At 36.0% G+C, this 24,349-nt stretch overlaps 1 protein-coding gene across 1 annotated transcript in view; it reads right to left on the minus strand.

Moving 5' to 3' along the window:
* SLX4 (SLX4 structure-specific endonuclease subunit) overlaps positions 1 to 24,349 on the minus strand; it is a 46,392-nt gene that overhangs the window by 11,884 nt on the left and 10,159 nt on the right. The window contains exons 5-11 of the mRNA XM_044657996.1: positions 21,277 to 21,479; positions 20,820 to 21,133; positions 19,017 to 19,278; positions 17,840 to 17,928; positions 16,345 to 16,491; positions 5,084 to 5,253; positions 1,960 to 4,394 (exon numbers count right to left, since the gene is read on the minus strand). Of these exons, the coding sequence (XP_044513931.1) occupies positions 1,960 to 4,394; positions 5,084 to 5,253; positions 16,345 to 16,491; positions 17,840 to 17,928; positions 19,017 to 19,278; positions 20,820 to 21,133; positions 21,277 to 21,479 (3,620 nt within the window). The remainder of the gene's footprint in view (positions 1 to 1,959; positions 4,395 to 5,083; positions 5,254 to 16,344; positions 16,492 to 17,839; positions 17,929 to 19,016; positions 19,279 to 20,819; positions 21,134 to 21,276; positions 21,480 to 24,349) is intronic.

The raw sequence follows: 24,349 nt of genomic DNA on the forward strand, positions 1-24,349 counted from the left end.
AGAGTTCAGTTTCCTCACAGTGAGAGGAAGGGTCTGGAGTAACACTAACTACCAATGAAACCAAAAGACAAAAGGAAAGTGGAAACTAAATGGAAGGAAGACTTATAGTTCTCTCTTGCATATGCAAATAAGGGTGCTGAACAAAGCTACTTTTATTGTGTGTCCAAAGGTAATAAGAAATATCATTTCATGGGATGCTGTGCCATTTTACATTGTATTACTCATACAATAAGCAATTGCAAAAAGAGTACCAGGAAGATAATCGCAGCTTATATGAAACATCTGTTGCAGAGAATGAGAAACTAAAGGAATTAGGTAGAAATTTATACTATTCAATGATGTCAATGCAAGGATGGGCATAGGGGAGGAAAGCAAAAAATATGATGGAAAACTTAAGTCTAGGAGTCAAAAGCAAGATAGGTCAATGGTTTATAAGCCATACCAAAGTCTCCTGCAACAACGTACAGTGAAAAGACCAGAGGCACCGGGATTAGATTAGAGAGCCAAACTTCTACGTGAATTCCAGTGCTATCCTTCTTTTATTTCCTACTTACCTTTTAGTTAGTTTACTTTATATAGATTTGTTTGCATGCTTTCTCCCCCATTAGACTGTAAGCTCCATTAGGGCAGGAGCTGTCTTTTGCCTTCTTTTATAACTTAGCACAGTGCCTGGCACATTGACTGATATATTGACTAGTTAACCTCAGAGGTTCCTTCAAGCTCTGAATCAATGATTCTACTGTCATAGAATCATACTTATTTGTTCAGATGTTATTCCCTATTTGGTTACAAGGTCCTTAAAAAAAAAAAAGTTTAGAGGGGGCAGCTGGGTTGCTCAGTGAGAGCCAGGCCTAGAGACTGGAGGTCCTAGGTTCAAATCTGGCCTCAGTCACTTCCTAGTTGTGTGACCCTGGGCAAGTCACTCAACTCCCATTGCCTAGCCCCTATTACTCTTCTACCTTGGAGTCAAAAGGTAAGGGTTAAAAAAAAAAAAAAGGTTATTTTCTTTAGGGCAGAGACTGTGCCATTTTCCTAGTGTCCAGTACAATGCTTTGCACTTGGTAGATTCTTACTAATATTTACTTTGAAATGGATGTCCAAATCAGTGTCGTCTCTACCCAGGCCCAGACCCCAAACCAGAGTCCTCCTGAGTCTTCAGGGGAAGAATCTCTTTTTATTTTAGTGAAAGTATTTTATATTAGACTTTCACAAATAGAGCTACCTCCTATTCTTCCTAGTGTATCAGGAAAATTTCCCCCCATTACTCATTAATGGCAGAAACCTAGGCTTGAAATCCTGACTTCCTTTTCATTTCTCACTCTCATTTACCTCACATTCAGTTACTAAGTCCGGTCAATAATTCTGCTTTTGTGTACAGCCCCTCTTTTTATATTGCCAGCAGCCCAATTTAGGTTACTGGGAAAAAAACTTTCCTAATTGGTCTTCCTTTCCCCTTGATGACCCATTTTATACATGGTGGCCGAGGTAATTTTCTGCAGGACAGCTCTAATAATGTCACTTCTCTGCTTAAAGATTGGCTCCCTAGTGACTTCTGCATAAAGCCCAAACTCTTTATCATGGCAGCAACTGGACTGGATTTCTTAACATTTCCTCCATTGCTTCTATATTGCCTTTGTTCTCTGATGGTTGTTTTTGTCCATTTTCCACTGGGAAATCAGGCTTCTTCCAATTTTAAGGTTTCTTTAATGCTACAGAGAGCCAAAAAGGGACTAAGAATGCATATTAACTATCTACTTACTTGACAGAAATCAATGAGAACAAATGACCTACAAAGTAGGATATATATAGTTGTTTCTCTGTCCTATCCATACTTCTCCAGAGATTGCTATGAGATCCAAAGATCAACTTAAAGGGAAGTGAGTCTTGAAGTATTATTGGCCCTCAATACTCATTCCAGTAGAGATTAAATTACAAATATAATACTCAAAGGTTACTTACTTGGAGTCTTTAACACCTCTAATTCTTGAGTGGCTTCTTCATTTGACAATCTTTCAGCCAAAGGAAGGATGTCTGCAGACTTTTGTTCATCTCCATCCCAATCATCCCACAGAGCTGAATTCAAATAGCTTAGCTTACTGTTTCCAGGAGAGCCTGTACCCAAGGATTTCTTTTCATTACATTGTAAAGATCTTCTTTTGTCAAGAGGACTTCCACAAACAGGAGTCCTGCCCATTCTACTTGGGGTCCCAGGGGAGTTTCTCTCCCTATTATTCAGAATTTCACACACTTTATTTTTGGGACTACTAGTACTTAGGTGGCCAGTCCTCTCTAAGTTCACATTATCAATTGGAATTGGTGAGAGGGGTTCAATATTCCAGCAGTCATCATCAACTGGAATTGGGGGGTCACTGTTTAGCAGCAAGCTACTACTTAGAGGGCAGGGATCACAATCTAGCTCTTCCTCACTATCCTCAACTTCTACCACTTCACTACATACATTTTGGATCAACACAGGTTGTTCATCATGTTTTTCAGCAGAAAAAAGCCTTGAGTGGGATGATGGGCTTTCCAGAGAGTGTTTAGTTAAGTCAGGACACTCATGTGAAAGCTGAATTGGGACTATTGTGGAAAGGTTCTTATTAACCTTTGAATATCGAATGGCAGGGCTTCTATAAGAGGATCTCTCAGTGCTAGGGGTTTCTGAGAGTGGTTTGTTCTCTGAAGAAATGGGTAGCATATGAGACGTCTGGGGAACATTTATAGATACTTTGTTTATTTCATCAGCATCTTTATCTTCTATTAGAACTTTGGTCTTGCACTGTAAAACTTTATCCTTTAAGCTGGAGGGCCTAGAGAAGATGCTCGTGACTCGCATCTGGGATGAGCAATCATGACTTTTGTTAGTCAGAGGAGTAGCTGGAACTAGCCATGATGTGTCTGTGCTACTGCTTTCCTCTTTGCTGCTGTCATGTTTGGAGACCAGTCTAACATCCAATTCATCATTGAAATAGCTATTCCCCTTTCTGTTTGACTGTGTCTCAGTCAGAACAGTTTTAACTCTATCTTTATGTACCCCGACTTCTGTTGCTGTTGGATTTTGAGAATACCTTTGATCACTATCAATATCAATCATTAAAAAAGGTTTGATTGCCTTGGGACTATTCTTCATTTCCTTGCCTTTACTTACAGAAGTTCTGGGCATTTTTCTTTCTCCAAGGGGACTATCAGAAACTGGTTTCATTTTGGTCTTTTCTATTTCCATTTCTTCATCTGAATCCAACAAAAGGATAACATCATCATCTTTGTTCGCTTGTGATAGAAAATTTTGAGACCTGATATTCAACTGGGACAGCCTTTGGCAAGATTTTGGTTTAGTGAGGTCAATGGATGGAGAAATTGGGACTGCTATATTTTTATGGCTTCCAATATAACCACATTCACTGCTGTTCATGCAGACTGGGTCTTCATCATTGTTTTTCTTTTGTTTTTCTGCTAAATTTGGACAGACTATTTTAGAAAATTTCCTTTTTAATTGAGGAGATAATGGGGATGAACCCTGTCTACACTGAGGAAAGATTTGGGAATTGGAAGGACTTTGATAGTGGTTATGTGATGGAGAGAAGTTTGGCTGCAGTGGAGGTGTTTGGCAAAGAATTGGTGAATTAGAAACTTCTTTCCCTGGGAAAGTTTCTTTTTGTTTATCTGGACTGCAGTTTATTTGGAAAGGTTCACAATATTCTCCTTGAGTCACTGAAAAAAGCTGATCATAGCTCTTATCAAGGTCAAAATCATGGAATGAATTTAGAGATGAGAGTTTTTCTCTCAGATTCTCTCCTTTGCCTTTTCCCAAAAGATCAGAAGTACTAGAGTGAGTATCAGCTTTAGTTGGCTTTGGTGAACAATCTTTTTCAGAAGACTCTGTACCACTCTCATCATCTGGAATCTTTTCTTGGAATGCCATGGGAGTGAAATGCTTAATATTTAAATTGCTTCTTCCACTTGGATCTTGATCTTTCACTTGCTCAGAAGAGTCTATTTTATCTGTATTGTCCATCAGTTTTTCAAATTTGTTACTTCCTGGTAGACATTCAAATATTGTGATTTCCTCCCCTGGCTGGCCAGCTACTGGGTCTTCCTTTGTCTGACACTTCCCTTGGAGCATCTTTCGCTGAGTAGCAGCAAACTCATAAATTTCTTCCATTTCTTCTTCATTTACTTTCTCTCTGTCTTCTTCCTGGTCTTCTAACTTAAGTAAAGGCCCTAATTCCTTATCTTCATCTCCCCACATTGACCTCAGTAGTTCTTGGAAATTTTCTGCCCTACTTTCACAATCCTTTTCTTCTCTCTCCACCAAAAACATATCATCTCCTGAATTAATATCAGTAACCTCTAGGCCACTTTCACATATATCAACAAGTTCCTTTATTCCAAACCTGCAAAAATGAAACAAAAAATCATCAACCTTCCTTTCACAGAAGCCAAGTTTCTCCCACATTAAAGGATAAGGTCAGAGCTAGAACTAGAATTCATATGCAAGAAGAAAGGAAGGCTAAAGTGGGAATAATCAAAGAATTATCAAAAATAGCAAATTTTAATCTTTTATGAGGAAACTGAGGCAGAGGTCAAGTGTCTTGCCATGGGTCACACAGCTAGTGTTTATTTATTTTTCTTTGAACTGAAATTTTTTATTTAATTAATTGATTTAGACTATATTTATTTATTTTAAATGAATGTTTTAGACTAGATTTGAATTCATTTGAACTTTATTCCTGATTCCAGGCTCAGTGCTCTATAATTTTAATTGATTTCAGAATTCTAATAGAATACTTAGAAGATCAAAAAGCACTTTGTAGCCTTTCTGTCTAGATCTTATCAATTATTCCTATTTACATATGAGTAACCTGAAGCTAAGAAAGACTGAATAACTTGCCCAAAGTTGCATAGCTCTAAAGTGGCAGAGATAGAACTTAAACACTAGTATCTCCTACCTCTGAATTCAGTGCTCTTTCCACTACAACACTAATTTTCCCATGTATGAACAGTGCTTAACATGCATTATAAAAATTAATAAACTTTGGAAAGTTTCAATTGTTGTTAAGTGAGCAAAAAGCAGCATAGCAACCTGACAGCAAGCGATTGCAAGTCCGTGAGCAGATGGGAAGGAATGTTAACATCCGCTGTGTACAAGTAGTGTAGAAACATGTGAGCTGTCTCAGTGCTCACATCATTCAAAAGGACTCTTCGTGTTCTCAAATTCCCATCTTCCGCTACAAAGAAACCTTCACTGTATACCTGAGAAAATAAAACAAATTTTTAAAGGATTCTTATAAAGACATAATTACAGAAAGAGATAGACTGCATATTGGCCCCAAGCATACTAGAACTAGTCTTATAAATTGCCTCGACCACTAGAGAAAGAGATGAAGACAGGTAACTTCTTTTGCTAGCCAAATCTCTAGGATGATAGGTTCTTAGCCTCATCTTGTTTTCTTTTGCTAATCCTACAATATTCTTAGGCCTTTGATTCATGTAGAACCTTGAAATTTGTTGTGATGGAAGATAGTCATGTCCTAGGATTTTGCATCATGTGGTACATGTGAGATAAAAATCTTTGTCCATTCAGTATCAGGGGAGCAGAATTCCTAAGGTTAATGTCCTCAGTAATACAACCTAATTTTCCTCTCAAAAGTACATAAAAATGTACTGACAAAATCATATTGTGGGGCAAAAAAATAATTCTGGGAAAAAGTGATAAATCTAAGATCATCTAGTCCTCAGCTAATAGCTTCCTCCACCCTCCTATCAAATTTTTCCTGTTTGTTCCATTCTTTACCATTGAAGAGTAAGCATTACAGCATCTAAGAAAAAAAAAGAGTAGAAAGGATGGTAGTGATACTTAAAAGATGAAGAAAAGAGTACTAATGAATCATTTAAAAAAGAAACAGAAGAGAGCAAAAATAGGTTCAAAAGGAGATAAAGGCAACAGGGCACTGTTGGAGCAAATAAAATCTGAAATATTAACCCTCCTTCCCCCGACAAAATAATCAAACTATACATAGTAGAGATCCAGTTTCATATGCAAGTCTCTTTTTCCATTATTTAAAAAAAATGCCTTTGTAGCAGTTTTCAAAAGAAGAAACCAAAGTTATCAATAGTTATATGAAAAAAATGTTTTAAATCACTATTGTTTAGAGCAGTGGTTCCCAAACCTTTTTGGCCTACCGCCCCCTTTCCAGAAAAAATATTACTTAGTGCCCCCTGGAAATTATGAAACTATTTATTGAACTCAGAATAGAATGTAGTACAAAAAAAAGTGTGGCCATCGCCGCCCCCCTGGATTGTTGCCACCAGGGGGCGGTAGCGCCCACTTTGGGAATCACTGGTTTAGAGAAAGGCAAATAAAAACATCTCTGAGGTACCATCTCATATCTATTAGATTGGCTATTTTGATAGGTAAGAAAAAGGATAAATACTAGAGGGGATGTTGGTGGAGTTATAGTGGTCTAACCATTCTGCAGCAGTTTGGAACTATGCTCAAATGACAATAAAATGGGATGTATTAGTTGGCCAACAATACCACTACCAGCTCTGTATCTCAGAGACTGAAAGAAAAGGGAAAAGATCTATATATACAAATATTTATAGTAGCTTTTTTGTGGTGGCAAATAATTGGAAATTGAGGGGATGCTCATCAATTGAACAATGGCTGAACAAATTGGAATATTATGATTGTGATGGAATACTCTTGTGCTCTTTGACAAACAAGATTGTTTCAGAATAATCTGGGCAGACTTATATGAACTCATGTAAAGAGATGTGGGCAGAACCAAAAGAACACTGTACAAAGTAACAACAATATTACAAAGATAACCAACTGTTAAAGACTTAGCTACTCTGATCAAGCAAATGATCCAGGACAATTCAAAGGACTCATGATGAAAAATGCTTTCCATCTCCAGAGAGAACTGATAAACTCTGAGGGAAGATTGATGCGAACTTTTTCACTTACTTTTTCTTGCTTTTTTTTTTTTTCCAGTTACATGGCTAATATGGGAATGTGTTTTGCATGACTTCACATGTATAAGTGCTATCATATTGCTTGCCTTCTCAACAGTTGGGAAAGGGGCTGTAGGGAAGGTGAAAATTGGGAATTGAATTTTTTAAAGAATGTTAAAGTATATTTTTTAAAAGAAAGATTATTTTGGAGGTTGCTATATACTGTTTGTAAATAGTTGTTTATATATTGTTTCCCCTGTTAAACTATGAACTCCTTTAAAAAAATGCTTATTGTTTGTTAACTTTGTATAAGAAAAAGTGCATATGTGATTGCTTATTAAATTTTAAAATTACTTATTAAAAATTTAAATGTTATTAATCTGTCCCTCCCTCTGTACACTCCCACCATTGGGATGGGGGAACATTTTAAAAATACATATTCATGTACAATCTGGAAAAAAAAAATTTCATACTGGCTACATCCAAAAATACATGTTTCTTTTTGTATTTTAAATCAACCACCTCTCTGGTAGGAGATGGGTGACCTACTTCATCTAGTATGGCTTAATTCTCTCTGCATCAGTTCAAAATAAGGCTTTGAGATTTTCTCTGAAATTGTCCATTTTGACATTTCTTATGGCACAATAAATTTTTATTCCATTCATATACTGTACCTTGTTTCATCATTCTCTAATAGGGCATAGTCTTAATTGCCAATTTTTGACTATCACAAAAAAGAGATACTGTAAACATTTTTGTACATAAAATTTTATTTTTAGCTCTAAATTCTCTCCTTCCTCTTCTACTCATTGAAAAGGCAATAAAAATCACATAGATCCTTTTCCTATTTCTCTGGGAGTATAAACTTGTAGGGGTATAACTGGGTCAGAGGGTAGGCACAATTTCATTATTTTCTTAGCATATTTTCAAATTGCTTTCCAGAATGGTTGGATCAATTCATAGATCCATCAAAAGTAATTAATGTATATATTCTCCTACAGCCCTCACATGATTTATAATTTTCCTTTTTTTCCATCTTTACCATTCTGATGGATGTAAGATAGAATCTCAAAATTGCTTTGAGTCTTTAAGTTATTGGTAATTTAGAGCATTTTTTTCATATGGTTGTTGGTAACCTGGATTTCTACTTTTGAAAACTCTGTGCATTATTGGGAGATGGTTATAAGCCTTATATACTTAAATGAGTTCCTTCTATATCTTGGATATAAAATCTTTATCAGAGTAACTTGCTGCAAAGATTTTTTTTCCTAGCCTGGTTTCCTTTTTAACTACATTATATTTGTTTGTGCAAAAACTTTTCAACTTTACATAATAAAAACTGTTGATTTTATCTTATAGATCTGAAAGGTACTTTTTTTCTTGCTTCTCTAATTTGCTTATGTGTAACTTCTTTTATATCTAGGTAAAACAACCATTTTGAACTTATCCTCATATATGATGTGGTGTTGCACTAGACTTCATTTCGGCCTAACTAGGTTCTCTGTGTTTATCAAATATTAAGCTACTATTTCTTTTCTTGGCATGTTGATGACCTAATTTGTTCTGCTGATTGGCCTTTCTATTTAAAAAACAAGTACCAAATACTTTTAATGATTATTTCTTGACAGTATAATTGGAGAACTAATGTTAGATCTCCTTCCTTTTTAATTAAAAAAAATTATCCATGATATTCTTGATCTTTTATTTCTTCATATAATTTTTTTTAGTTCTATAAAATATTCCTTTGGTTGTTTGGTATAGTCATGAATAAGTGAAATAATTAGCACTACCATTTTTATTATATTTGCTTGATCTATGTATGAGCAATTAACACTTCTCCAGTTATTTAGGGATATTTTCATTTCTGTAAGTATAGTATTGTTGGATTCATATGGTTGTTAGATGAATCTTGGAAGATACACTCACAAATATTTTAGTTTCTATCATTATTTCTCTTTTTGCTAGGTTTCATTGTTAAAAGAAATCCTGATGACTTATAGAGACTTATCTCATACCTTGAAACTCAGTTAGTTATTGTTTCAAACAATTTTTAGATGGTTCCTTAAGACTAAGAACACTAGCATACCATAGAAATGCAATAATTTTGTTTCCTCTTTGTGCATGCTTATTATTTAATTTAATTTACATTTCCTTTTTTTCATCTTGTTATTATAGTGAACATTTCTAGCACTAGGTAAAACAGCAGAAGTGATAAACAGTATCATTGTTTTACCTCTGATTTTATTGGAAAGAACTTTTTTCCCCACTAAATATGTTTGTGCTTAGATTTCAGTGTTATTTACTACAGTTAAGGAAAAGTTTACTTGCTCCTGTGGTTTCTAAAGTTTTTATTAGAAATAGGTGTTTTATTGTATCTAAAGTCTGCAGCTAATGATTTATATAATTTATGTTAACAAGATTTATTATATTTAGAGTCTCCCCTACATGGACTCAATCATGTATTCCTGGTATTAAACCAAATTGGTCATAGTGTATAATCTTTCAAATATGTTATTGTAAATTAACTTCCTAACATTTTAAGTTTTTGCAACAATTTTTGCTTTTTGGAACAATGTTCTTTGGAAGTTCATTTACTTTTTATTCAATTTCACCTTCTGATATTGGGATACTTATGAATGAATGTATGTATGTATATGTACATATATACATATATATAAAATCTGTTTCTTCTTTTGCTAAAATGAGTATTTTATGTTTTTGTTAAATATTCATCTAGTCTAAGAGACAGAAGAGAGGATCAGTGGAATAGACTTGGGGTAAGTGACATCAGCAAGACAGTCTATGATAAACCCAAAGAGCCTAGTTTTGAAACCCAAAAAGCCTCGTTTTGGGGACAAAAACCACTATTTGACAAAAACTGCTGGGAAAATTGGAAAACAATATGGGAAAGATTAGGTTTAGATCAAAATCTCACAACCTACACCAAGATAAATTCAGAATGGGTGAATTGACTTGAATATAAAGAAGAAAACCATAAGTAAATTAGGTGAACACAAAATAGTATACTTGTCAGATCTTTGGGAAAGGAAAGATTTTAAAACCAAGCAAGAGTTAGAAAAATTACAAAATTTAAAATAAATAAGTTTGATTACATTAAATTAAAAAGGTTTTGTACAAACAAAACTAATGCAACCAAAATTAGAAGGGAATCAACAAATTGGGAAAAAAATCTTTATAACAAAAAACTCTGACAAAGGTCTAATTACTCAAATTTATAAGAAACTAAATCAATTGTACAAAAAAATCAAGCCATTCCCCAATAAAGAAATCAAAACTATCGATAAGCACATGAGAAAGTGTTCTAAATATCTAATAATTAGAGAAATGAAAATCAAAACAACTCTGAGGTACCACCTCACACCTAGCAGACTGGCTAATATGACAGCAAAGGAAAGTGGTGAATGTTGGAGGGGATATGGCAAAATTGGGACATTAGTTGCTGGTGGAGTTGTGAATTGATCCAACCATTCTGGATGGCAATTTGGAACTATGCCCAAAGGGCTTTAAAAGACTATCTGCCTTTTGATCCAGCCACAGCACTGCTTGGTTTATTCCCCAAAGAGATAATAAGGAAAAAGACTTGTACAAAAGTACTTATAGCCATGTTCTTTGTGGTGGCAAAAAAATTGGAAAATAAGGGAATGTCCTTTGATTAGGGAATGGCTGAACAAATTGTGGTATATGCTGGTGATGAATACTATTGTGCTCAAAGGAATAATGAACTGGAGGAATTCCACGTGAACTGGAATGACCTCCAGGAATTGATGCAGAGTAAAAGGAGTAGATCCAGGAGAACATTGTGCACAGAGACTGATACACTGTGGTACAACTGAACATAATGGACTTCTCTACTAGCAACAATGCAATGATCCAGAGCAACGCTGAGGGACTTATAAGAAGGAAAACTAGCCACATTCAGAGGAAGAACTGTGGGACTAGAAACACAGAGGAAAAACAACTGCTTGAACACATAGGCTCATGGGGATATTATTGGGGATGTAGATGCTAAACAATAACTCTAGTTCAACTATCAATAATATGATATTAGGTCTTGATCAATGATAGATGTAAAACCCAGTGGAATTGTGTGTTGGCTATGGGGGGTGGAGGAGTTTGAGGGAGAGGGAAAGAACATGAAACATATAACTACGGGAAAATATTCAAACTAAAAAAATTTAAATTAAAAAAATAAACAAACAAATAAATAAATATTCATCTATTTCCTCTTTATCCTTTTTGTTAGCATATACCTGGACAAAATAATTCCTAGGAACTACTTCCTTTTCATTATTGTAAATTCTCTTTCATTCCTGATATAATGTTTTTCCTATCTTTTTAAAAATCAGATTAGCTATTAATTTTATTCATTTCCCCCAAAAAACCTAGGTCCTATTTTTATCAATTCAATGGTCTTTTTATTAATCTTTAATTTTAGATAGTCTACTTTGCTACTTAGTTGGAGATTTCTGATGCTGTTCTGAGCTATATGCTCAATTCGTCTATTTGTTTTCTTTTGTCAATTAAAGTATTTAGAAATACAACATTTCCCCTTCTGAACCATATTAGCTGCAGCCCTTAAGTTTTGGTATGCTTCATTATTGACATTTTCTTTGATTAAATTTTTCATTGTTTCCTATAATTTGTTCTTCAACTCACTAATTTTTTAGAATTGTGTTATTTAGTCTCCAATTGCTTTTTAATTATTTCTTCAAGCTATCTTTATTGAATGTGATTTTTGGTAGCAAATGGCAAGTTCTGCTTTTCTATGTTTTGGTGAGGTCTTTTATGCTCCAATACAAGGTCATTTTTTTAAAGAGCTACATATAAAGGACAACTGATGGTTAACTGGATAGAGAGCCAGGCTTAGAAATAGTATGTCATGGGTTTAAATCTGGCCTCTGACATTTCCTAGCTGTATGACCCTGGACAAGTCTTAACCCCAATTGTCTAGCCCTTACCACTCTTCTGCCTTGAAAACAATACTTTATATTGATTCTAAGATGGAAGGTAAGGGTTTTAAAAAAAGACACATATAGCTAAGAGGTATAAAAATTTTATTGTATTTCTCCTTTTAATTCACTTTCTTTTTTAGATATTATTCTACTAGTTGCATATATACTTAGTATTGACATTAATAAACTATGGTGTCTTTTAGGATAATGTTATGTCAGTGCTAATCTTTTTTTTCTATATTTACTCTAGCTCTATCTGTAGTTTGGCTGAAGCACTGCATATTTTGCTCCAGTTCATTTTAGTTCTATGTGAAACTTTGGTTTCAAACATATTTCTTATAAGCAACATATTGTTGGATTTCATTCTCTATGTTCTACTTTTCTTTTCCGTTATATGGATGTTATCCCATTCACATTCAGGTTAGACTCAATTATATATTTTCCTCATCCTGTCCTCTTGTACTTTTTCTTCTTTTTATGCCCACTGCCCTCTTTAAAAATAAGAAGGTGGTAAAGGAGCTAGGATCTTCACACTGCTCCTTCCAACACTCAAATTTGGTTATGCTGATTCCATTTCCTCTCCTTTTTTCCCTCTTAGTCCCGTCAGTCCTTCTCTTGTCCCAGCCCCCTGACCATCCCTTTTGAGTTTCATGTATTTCTATATCAAAATCTAAGTTTGTGTATGTAATTGTATTCAATATTACTTTATCTGATTCAGATGAAAGTGAGCTTTATGGGATGTCTGTTCCCCCACCCTTTATTTCATGGTGAAGTACTCTTTATCTTATCAGCCTCTATTATGCAATAGTGATTTCATTTCCTTTCTTCCTCCTTTCTTCCCCAGTAGAGTCTCCTGTTCCTTCTATTTTTGTCTTTTCCTAAGCCTCATTCAAACAGAACAAAATGACTTATAGACTCTCTTGTCATTTTTACTTTTCTCAATGACACTTAAAATGTTATGGTTTTGAGAGGACATTTCCTTCTTATCCTCTTATTAACATGTAAAAAATTCATTCCTATGTATAAGTAACCCTTCCATATTGCAGGGATTAGGGGTACAATACCCCTAAGATCAGAAAATCTGCATAAAATTTTTTGGCTCTAGCTTCATACCAAAGAAATCTGGATCTTTTCTTTTTCTTTTATAGAGCATTTACAGTGGCTTACTGTAAAACCTGAGTTAAGTCACAGGCTACACGTGGATCAATGTTAATATTTCTAGCCTTTGTGTGTCATCTGCTAGTTTCTGACTTCTTTTCATAATTTTAATGTTTTACTTTTAACTTAAAAAATAAATTGTGTATATTTATGGTATTAAAAGATAAAATATACTGATGTTATACAATACTATACATATATTTTATGCACTTCTGAGTTTCTAAACTTTTTCTGTGCCATCTGTTGACCTTTGCATATTATCTGACTTCTGAAAAACTCTCAAAACATTCCCACTTAATTTCTTCTTTTTTTTTAAATCCTTACCTTCCATCCTTCCATCTTAGAATCAGCACTGTATACTGATTCTAAGGCAGAAGAATGGTAAGGGCTAGCCAGTGATGGGCAAACTATTCCCCGCAGGCCAGATCCAGGCTGTAGTTTGCCCATCACTGCCTTAAGCAATTCCCTAATCACTATACTTGGATGTGGGGGCTTAGTGATTAGGGAATTGCTTAAGGCAGTGATGGACAGACTATTGCCTGGATCTGGCCCACAGGGATTAGTTTGCCATCACTAGGCTAGGCAATGGAGATTAACTGATTTGACCTGGGTCACACAGCTAGTAAGTGTTTGAGGTCATATTTGAACCCAGGTCCCTAGGCCTGGTTCTGAATCCACTGAGTCACCTAACTTCCCCCTCCCATTTGATTTTTTTTTTTTAATAAAACCCTTACCTCCCGTCTTGGAGTCAATACTGTGTATTGGCTCCAAGGCAGAAGAATGGTAAGGGTAGGCAATGGGGGTCAAGTGACTTGCCCAGGGTCACACAGCTGGGACCTGTCTGAGGTCAGATTTAAACCTAGGACCTCCTGTCTCTAGGCCTGACTCTCAATCCACTAAGCTACCCAGCTGCCCCCATTTAATTTCTTATAATACTTGAAACAGCAATTTCTCGTGCTAACTCAAAATATCAAAACTTAATGAGGACGCACCCAGGGAGCTGGTTGGGCCCCAGGGTCTGTGCCCACCTCCCCAACAGCCCCCCTCCGGGCCCAGGGAGGCAGGACGGGCCCAGGGGCAACTGAGCCTGCCTGGCGGGGGTGGGGGGGTACCCCGCATCCCTTGTCTTCCCCCCCCCCCCCCCGTTTTGAGGTTATGATCTGCTCTGAGAGACGAGGCCGCGTTTATCTTTGTAAACACGAAACACTTTTTGCTTTCTCCGATTTTCTGTTAATGGCGAAAGAATGGAATAGAATAAAGTTTTACTGATTTTGAGACAAAAAAAAAAAACTTAATGAGGAAAGTTGTGATGTGGAGGGGATACTTGCAGTTTCTCTCAAGTAAACAAATATGTGTATGTTTTTCTTGGTACCTATGTTTCCATTTCAAAATGTCTACTCAGTTCTGGCCTGCTTTATAAGGAATGCTTTAAAATCCTCTGTTATATTAAAGATCCATTTTCCTTCTGTATGATTATACTTTGTTATCCTGGACAGACTGTCCTTGGTTGTAAGCCTTTCTCTCTTTTCTCTTGGAATATCATATTTCAAGCCTCCCCTCTCCTTTAAACTAGCAGCAGCTAATTCTTATGTGATACTTATTGTGGCTTTTTGGTGATTTTGGCTGCTTGAAGTATTTTTTCTTTGACCTAGAAAATCTAGATTTTGACTATAATATTCCTGGGAATTTTCCTTTTGGAGTTTTTTCCTAGAGGCAAACAGCATATTCCTTCTATTTTAACTTTACCTTTCAGTATTAAGAGTTCTGGGCAGTTTTCATATCAAATTTCTTGAAATATAGTATCTAAATGTTACTATAGGAGGTTTTTCAGACAATTTGATAATTCTTAGATTATCTCTCTTGGACCTAATTTCTAGGTTGTTATTTTTGCAATATCAATTCTTACTTGTTCACTTGCCCACAATCTTTTAACTTTGTTTCAATATTTCCTGTTGCCTTATTGTGTTGATGTGTTCTATATGGTCCAATCTAATTTTATGAGCCATTTAGTTCTTGAATGAAAATTTCTATCATTTGTTCCAAGATGTCAACCTTTCTTACCATTTTCTTCTTCCCTACTTATTCTATTCTGTCTCTTTTGCTTTATTTCTTCTAGATAGTCCTACAGTTTCTTTGGCCAAAACATTTTTTTTTCTTTGAGGCTTGTTGTGAGGTTTCCATTCTTTTCAGGGTTTATCCCTTGAGTGTCTCTCAAGCCAAGGTATTTCCTCATATTATTTAACATTTTCCTTGGTTTGTTCATCTCACCTGTCTTAGTGTCTAGGGTAGAGGACTTTGTACTTGCATCAGTCTTCTCAAATGAATTGTATGGACAGGGCTTGCCTGGTCCTGATTATGAAGCCATTCTTCAAGGAACTCTGGGGCTGCTCCAGGACTGGGAATTGTCTAAGGGAATCTTCTTGCCACCAGGCACCAGGACCTCCCTCTATTTAGGCTCTGTTTGGCATTTTCCTCCCAGTGCTTAGGCTTAGGGACTACCACAGTACTAAACGCCCTCCATGACTCAAGGGCTACTCAGGTTGTTTACTATCTTGAGTTGTTCTCCCAAAGCTGGACTTGAAGTCATCTGTGCCACAAAAGACCCTGCCTAGAACTCCCTGGGTCTGCTTTCTGCTATGGGCTTCAGGAATAGTTGAGTCTGGGCTAGAGTCACTGCTAGGCTCAGGCTGCTAGTGCCAAGTGGACCTAAGCAGAGTCTCCTGGGGCTCCACTTTCCACCAGGATTCTGGTTTCTACTTGTTTATTCCAGGGTCTCCATAGGACTTCAGGGATCATCCTATTATGGATTCCTAGGCTGGGTGGTAAGTCTATAGATGATTCTTCTTATTTCTTTGTCATTTTTATAGAGAAGTATTTCTAAGTCCCATTGGACTGTTTGTGGAGGATCTGAGATGTTCTATGTACTAGCAAGTCCCGATCTTCCCATATTCTCTATTCATATTTGTTGATATTTATTAAATTCATAAGGGGGAATATTTTTAAAAGGTAAGGAAAAACAGAAAGAACATGAAAGTGCAGAGAAATGGGATTTGTAAGGGGAAAATGTGATGGGAAAGAGAGAGAAAAAGTTAAAACAGAAGATACAGAAGATAAAAGGAGAAATACTAGTCAAGAAGAGGAAGAAAAGTGATAAAAGGTAGCAAAAAATAGGAAAAGATAAAGAGTAAGAAGCATATATAAAGAATGTGTTGCATATTTTTTTTAAAACAGCCTTTAAATCTCCAACCATACTTACAGTCTGAATGAGGCAAGGGCATCGAGCATAAAGCACAAACATGTGAGCATAAAGCACATCTCCAGAGTCCATCTGAAACTGTACATCACTCAGGTGGGGGTTGTTGACCATTGCACCAAAATCAGCAGACAGCAAACCAAGTGAGAGCTGAAAAAAATGAAAGGAATGAAAACACCCACTTTCTGCTTGTAATTCACTTCTCTAAGAAAGTGGATAATCTATTCCAACCAGTTTTACTACAACATAATAGTAGGATGATATCCATTATGACAAATGGAAGCTTCAGATTTAATTAATTTGTGTTATTCATAATAAATGCTTCAGAGAATAAGTATGCTGGCTATTTCTATAAAAGAAAAATAAAAGTTTTTCAAAGATGAACTGCTGGCCCTGCTGACCAAAATAGAAAGAAAATATATAGTGATGGCAACCCTTTCTTGCCTCTTTAAGTCAGTGTCAAGAAATTATTCCCATAAAATCCTCAGAGAAAATGCTTTGTGAAGAAGCAGATTATAAGGTTTAGTAACAAACACAATGAAAGTTAAACAAGTACAAATGGTTTTGGTAATGCTTTGGGTGGCAGGACAGAGACGATACTTATTGGCCTTCTACTGATAGCAAAAGCTATCATAGTTATAGCTGCCTAGAGGAAGAGAAATGATCTTCTTCTTCTTCTTCTTTTTTAAACCCTTACGTTCCATCTTAGAATCAATACTGTGTATTTGGCTCCAAGGCAGAAGAATGGTAAGGGCTAGGCAATGGGTGTTAAGTGACTTTCCCAGGGTCATACATCTAGGAAGTTTCTGAGGCCAGATTTGAACCGAGGACCTCCTGTCTCTAGGCCTGGCTCTCAACCCACTGAGCTACCCAGATGCCTCCAGAAGTGATCTTCTAGAGCAGAGGTTTCTTAACCTGGGATCTATGAACATGTTTTTAAAAATATTTTGCTAATTGTATTTAAACATATTAACTTTCCTTTATAATCTATTTTAAAACATTCATGGAAAGGGTTCATGACACAAAACAGTTTAAGAACTCCTATTCTTTAAGAACAGATATAAACCAACTTAGCAAGTTCCTTTCTTCATCCACATAAAAATACTACAGCTAAGAATAACATTTAAACCAAAGAAGATGTTGAGCTAAAAATTAATTATAAATTTTCATAACCTTTATAGCAGATTCACATTTGAAAAGTATTTGACATAAATTCTCTCATTTGATCCTCACAATAATCCTTTGAGGAAGGTAGTACTCTTCTTATTTCTATTTTATATGAGGGAGAACTAAGGCTGAGTTTGGTAAAGAGACTTTTGCCCAGCATCACACACTAAAAAGGAACTGTATGTAAAAGATTTATAGTTTCATATATGACCCTCTTTTTTTGGCTTTCTTTGTATGTGAAAGATTCACATTTGATAGTTTTCTAGCTCATAATTTTACAAGTTAAAAATAAGGAAAAAGAATGATAACATTTTCAAAAATAAACCCTTACTGAAGAGTTGCTGCTTCTTTGGTGTTTCTTCCTTTTGGATGATAAGACAAATCCAGTCAATGGAAGATCACAGGGGCCCAGATCTTTCCCTTATGGAAGTGCAGATGAAAAGAAAAATCACATTCTAAGCAAGAAAAAATAGCAAAATCAAATACTAGAACACACAGAAACATCCAAAGGCTAAAATAAGGCTGGGAAAGCCTTGAGTACTTCTGATGATCAGACTGCTTATTCACTTATGCTTTTAAAAAACACAATAACAAAAAAAAATTATGTTATATGGGATGGCTTTCAAAAAAGAGAAGAATAAAGAGGGAAATTAGGTGGCACAAAAATAAAGAAAAATAAAAACTTACTTTAAAAAGTTGCTTTACATATAGTATCATTTAATCATTACAACCACCTTACAAAGTTGTTAGTGTCGTCGTGATCTTTTCCATGAAGGGAACCAAGGCTAAAGGTTACTAGATTTGCTCAAGATCAGGGGTTAGCAAATGTTAGAGCTGAAATCTGATTTTAAGAGCAGTGCCCTTTTCACTATACAAGTGTTTGGCAAACTACAGCCCGTGGGCCACATGCGGCCCCCTGAAATGTTCTATCCTGCCATGACATTATTCCTAATCTGATGAATACAATGAGTAGGATACAATACAATGAAACTTTGAAAGAGTTGCCTTAGAATCAGACTGACAGATGAGCATTTCCTTTCCTTTGGCCCCCTTTTTAAAAAGTTTGTCCATCACTACACTATACCATAGTTCCTGGTAGATGAAATTTTCTTATCACATAAGTAGCACGAAATTAACATCTCACAAACCATTTTTTGTAGCCTGTCTTCCCTACAATAAGATATACTATTAGAAAAAAAAAAATAAGACCAGTCTAAACTATTACTTGCGCTTAGGAAAAAAAATCTCCCCCCCTCCCCCGGTTGAGGGATATAAGCTTAGCCACAATTGCTCATTTCATATTTAACTGTACTGGCTAAAATGCATGCAACTATAGAAACTAGGCTGCCGTCACGTGCAAGTGTGACAAATCTGAAATTTCAAAGTAGTATAGAACTGCCTACGCCAAGAAATAATCTCCATAGACATATTGACTCCATAGCCAAAGTCAAATCAATAATGCATCTCTGGAAGGCTGTGGAGAACTGAACTAACCACAAATGTCTTACCTGGTGAACTTCTGGAAAGGGTTTCAGCGCTGCTATTCCATTGCGTGAGAGTCATTCCTTCTCCTGCCAGATCCATAAGGACCTGCAGAGTCTGATGGTCTTTTTGGCTACAGGAAAGTGACTGCCTTCTGGAATTAAGCTCCTCTGCGATATTAGAGTAAAAGCCTTCAGAAGGTGGATCACTAGAGGCAGACAGCTGTTGCACATCTGGCTTGGATTGGCTAACTGCCAATAATGGCAGAATAGGCTCCTTTACTGAAGTCTAAAATAAACCAAAAACTGATCCAATTACATTATTATATTCATCAATGTGGTTGTGCAGCTATAAGTAGGTGCAATAAGCATTATCCCTATGCTACAGATGATGAAATTGAGTTGAAGGGAGGGAACTCACAAAAAGGAGATCTCATGTCAATTAAATATCAGATGGAGATTTGAACTCAGTTCTCTGACTCTTAAGTTCAGCACCCTTTCTACAATGCTACCTCCTCTACCACCAAGAAGCTAAACAATAGCCCACATTTCTATAGAGCTTTAAGATTAACAAAGTGCTTTATTCACAACATACTTGTGAGCTATGTGGTGTAAGTGTTCTTTTATACCTGAGGAAACTGAGGCTCAAGAGAGGGTACATGACTTTCCTACGGTTAAATAACTAGTGAGGAGCAGAGCCAAGACTGAAGTCTTCAGATTCCATGTCCAGGGATCTTTCTACTACACTATAATTTCTTATAGGAAGCTAACACACGAGAAAAGAAACTTACTCCTCTTTGGTCTCTAATAATTTACTCCACATACTTTTCTTTCTCTTTTTGATTTCTTACCTTCCTTTCCTTCTGTGAATAGACTTTAATCACAAGGCTTTTTATTCTGAGTACAATAGGAGGATAGAGTTAAGAGAGCAACAATACTGATATGTTTTTGTAAAATGCCCTTAGGTAAAAATTTAGTTCTAGGAAAAACATCAGAAAGGAAAAAAGTTCCCAGAGAAATCTAAATGACCAATGGGTGATAGGCTACAAGTGTTGGAAGAGTCTTGAGAGATCTCCTACCTATCTTTCTGATTCCATAAAAGACTATCCCAAAACTCAACTACCTGATTATAGAACTTATACCCAAGAAAGTACCTTAGAGGAAGATGCAATTAAGCCACATATCTGTAGTGATTCTGATCTGGAAAATCAAAGGCATGCCTACTTGGGAGAAATCAAAATTGAATGAAGGAGGGAGACAAAATCTCACATACCTCCTTCCTTTGGTACTACAACTACTATAGCATATTCTGACTGTCATTTTAAAATAAGGCCATTAACATATCATAAACCCTACTCACTACAGAACCCTATTATAACATTACCATCTTAATTATTTGTGAAATGAACCAGATGGGCAGCCTCTATCGGAATAAACCATGGAGCTTCAGTAGTATTAATACTCAAGTGTTAGTCTGTTTATCATGCTAATTATAAGTTTGTTCCCATGGAAATGCCATGTGGCTATTTCACCTAATATCGTGTACCAATTAATATTATGTCAGTGAATCTGTATGTAAACCAGAGTTACATACATAGTCATATTAGCTGCAACTGGATAGGAATAAACATCAGACTCATCTCATGGGCCCTTTCCCTATAAAATAAGCATTTTATAGACAGAAAAACTGATTTCTAAAATAAAGTGCTTTACTCCAACCTGCACAATCGATGGCAGAGCAGGGAAATGTCCTACCCTCCCAGTAAAACTCTATACCCATTAGTTCCTCCCTATACAACTCTTGAGGATATGGTCATAGGAAAATCTCACCTTCATAGGCTTCCAGGGTAAAATACAAGGGTTTAATCCTGTGGCATAAAAAGATTCCTGAGGCCAAACTTCTGTCAAAGAGCTGCCCTTCCATAGAATGCCTTGTTTTTCTTCAGGCTGTGGCAGACACCAATGTGCCTTACCCATCTCTTCCTTCAAAATTTTGCTCAATGGAAGTGGTGGAGTGCTGGATAACACTAATTCCTCTGTGAGTAAAATAGCAATTCTATCCTGTATCTGTTGAAGATAAGTCTCTGAATCCTGAACTAACAATTGAGGTGGGGAAACAAGTTTCTTCTTCCGACTTTTCTTCTCTAAAGATAAATATAAAACAATTTGGATTAATAAGAATGGACACACTGACAATGAAACCTGTACAGCAACGTATTCTGAATGAATAAAATGAAAAAAAGACCTAAGACCTGTTAGGAGCCAATGCAGTATTACTCTCATGTACCTGATCCTGGCCTTAAGTTGTTTGAAAACACATTTCCAAAATTATCATTTGTCACAGTCTTAGACTGTTCCATCAGGGAATGGGACATTGCCATTGCAACAAGAAGGTCCTCTGACATGGCCTCTGTCTTGGTTGTCTTACGCCTTTTCTGTGGTTTCTTTTCATTGGTTGACCCTTTCCTCTTTGATCTGCCAGATGGCGTGCTGAAGACAAAAAAAGTTAATAAGGATTAGAGTAATGAATTACTTTATAATGTTCCACTATTCAAAACTTTAGAAGGCAACAAGGCTTACTCTTATCCATGGAAATCTAACAAAGAGGACAGCAAGAATAGAGAGTTCCCAAGAAAACTTTAGTGTTGAAGATCATCAGAAAGCCCCAGTGTAGTGAACGTGCCCCAGTGCCCCCTGAGACCTAGGGGCTCACAAGTTTCCTAACATTCTGTCCTGAGATGCAGCCCTTGGAACCTCAAAGATTCAGGGAGGCCTAATCCTGGGAGGAACAGGTGGGCATGGGAACCCAGGAGGGAAAGGGCAAGACTAAGCGGCCTAAAAGTAGAACAGATACTGAAGTCTGACTCTGGAACAAAGCCCCAATTCAAAAACCAAAGCTGGAGTGTTAATTTAAAAAAAACAACACTGAACAATATAAAAAAATAATTGTGTTTCCACCTATGAGACAATACACCGAAGTACAAGGGTTAAAAAAAAATAATTGTGAATGTAAATCCATAACAACTGCAAACATAGCTGCAAAAGGAAGAGTATATGTCCCACAAGAACTATATGAATATCTAGAAGAAATGAAGTAACTAATTAAAAAATTAAATTAAAGCTTTGGAGAAAAGAATTAAAAGGGAATAAGTGACTTAAAAGAAAAGGTAGTTCTTCCCTAAGAAAAGGACTCCCTGAAAACCAGATGGAACCAAACAGAAATCAAATACTCCATGATACAATGAAATGTTAAAAACAAACTAAAAAACAGAAAACAAAAAACAAAAAACAACAAAAGAAAACATATCTGATATCAAAAAGAAATGACATAGAAAAGAGATCAAGGAAAGATAATGTAAGAAACATTAGAGGGGGCAACTGGGTGGCTCAGTGGACTGAGAGCCAGAATTAGAGATGGGAGGTCCTAGGTTCAAATCTGGTCTTAGATACTTCCTAGCTGTGTGACCCTGGGCAAATCACTTGACCCTCATTGCCTAGCCCGTACCACTCTTCTGCCTTGGAACCAATACATAGTATTGACTCTAAGACTTCTTAAAACCTAATCATTGCTTTCACTAGAGTAAATTAGGTATTAGGCATTCTCCAATAATCCAATAATAGAACCAGAAGGTAAAGTAAAGAAAGAATTTACAAACTATCTCCTCTCAAAAGGACATCAAAAGGAAAAGTCCCATGAATATAATTGTCAAAATTTACAGCTCTCACATAGAAACCAGAGAAGATCTTGGAATATGTTATTTCAAAAGGCAAAAGATATGACCTTACAATTAAGAATAATTTACCTTGTAAAATCAAATATTATCCTAAAGGGGGGTAGGGCAGTGTTAATAAAATAGAGACGTTTTAAGCATTTTCTGATAAAAAGAACCAAGATAACTAGAAATTTTGAAATGTAAGCATATAAGTTCAGATAATCTAACAAAAGTAATTTAATTAAGCAATCAGAGCTGGATGATGATATAACTAATATTCTAATAGGAGAATAAGGCACAAGTGACTCTTTAGATCCTTAATACCTTCAAATGGTATTGAGGAAGTTAAACAGAAAAAAACCAAAAAGGTAGACTTGTTCTTTTTGAGTGTTTGAAGGGTGGGGTGGGATGGGGGAGCCCAGAAGGGTAAAGAAGGAATACATAGTATAGAAAAGAGAAAGAAGGGGAGCAGAACTTGATATTTCCCATAATTATGATGTAAGATAAGAAGAATGTACAAACTTAGAGGAAGAGGTGGAGGAGTAGACATGAGCCTTACTCTTATCTGACTGAAACAAAGAGAGAAGTGATAACCACAAGGTGAAAAGACATACTTTTCTTTCTCATTTCTTTCTCTTTATTAAGGGTAAGGAGAAATGATGCATCTAAAAAAAGGCCAGTGAAACATTTTTTAAAATGCATAGAAGTAGGGGCAGCTAAATAGCAAAGTGGATAGAGCGTCAGGCCTGGAGTCAGGAGGCTCTGGGTTTGAATATGATCTCAGATACTTCCTAGCTGTGTGACCATAAGTCACTTAACCCCAACTTCCTAGTCCTCACCACTCTTCTGTCCATAGTTAGTGTCACTTCTAAGACAGAAGATAAGGGTTTAATAAGTAAATAAATAAAATTCATAGAAGTTAAGAAAGAGGCACAAATGAATAGGATAGATTCAAAAGTAATAAGTAGAATTTATTGTATACTCTAAAGAAAAGAAAGTAATGGGAAATGGAAATTCATAGCTACATTTAAGAGCCTTCTTTATATATCTTTAAAACCTTTACCTTCCATTTCAGAATCAATAACAAATATTGGTTCTAAGACAGAAGAGTGGTAAGAGCTAGGTAATGGGGGTTAAATGACTTGCCCAGGGACACACTGTTAGGAAGTGTCTAATGCCAGATTTGGACCCAGGTACTCCTATCTCTAGGCCTAGCAGTCTATCCACTGAGCCACCTACCTACCCCTAGAGTCCTCTTTATGTATTGTGATATATACATAGAAATCCTCTTTTTTGGTGTTTAAGTTCAAAATGAAACATGAAATATGTTTTTAAAACAACCTTAAATAATTGAATTTAAAGCTTCAAGATGGCATTCCCTATACTTGAACCTAGCAACATTATCAACTGACACAACTTAGTCAACATACTGGCCTGGTTATCAGGTTTTCTTCATTAATTTTGGCTGAAGGATCATAATTGATGGGATTTTCTGGGTGAAGGAGTTATAATGGGCATTTGAGACTAGAAATAGAAATGGGCTAGAGGCAGAAAAAACTAAATAAAGCAGCAACACTTAAAATTATCTTTCAGTGTCACATCTAATCATTGCTTTCACTACAGTAAGTTAGGTATTAGACATTCTCC

The sequence above is a fragment of the Gracilinanus agilis genome, chromosome 1 (assembly GCF_016433145.1).
Source record: "Gracilinanus agilis isolate LMUSP501 chromosome 1, AgileGrace, whole genome shotgun sequence".
Taxonomy (NCBI): domain Eukaryota; kingdom Metazoa; phylum Chordata; class Mammalia; order Didelphimorphia; family Didelphidae; genus Gracilinanus; species Gracilinanus agilis.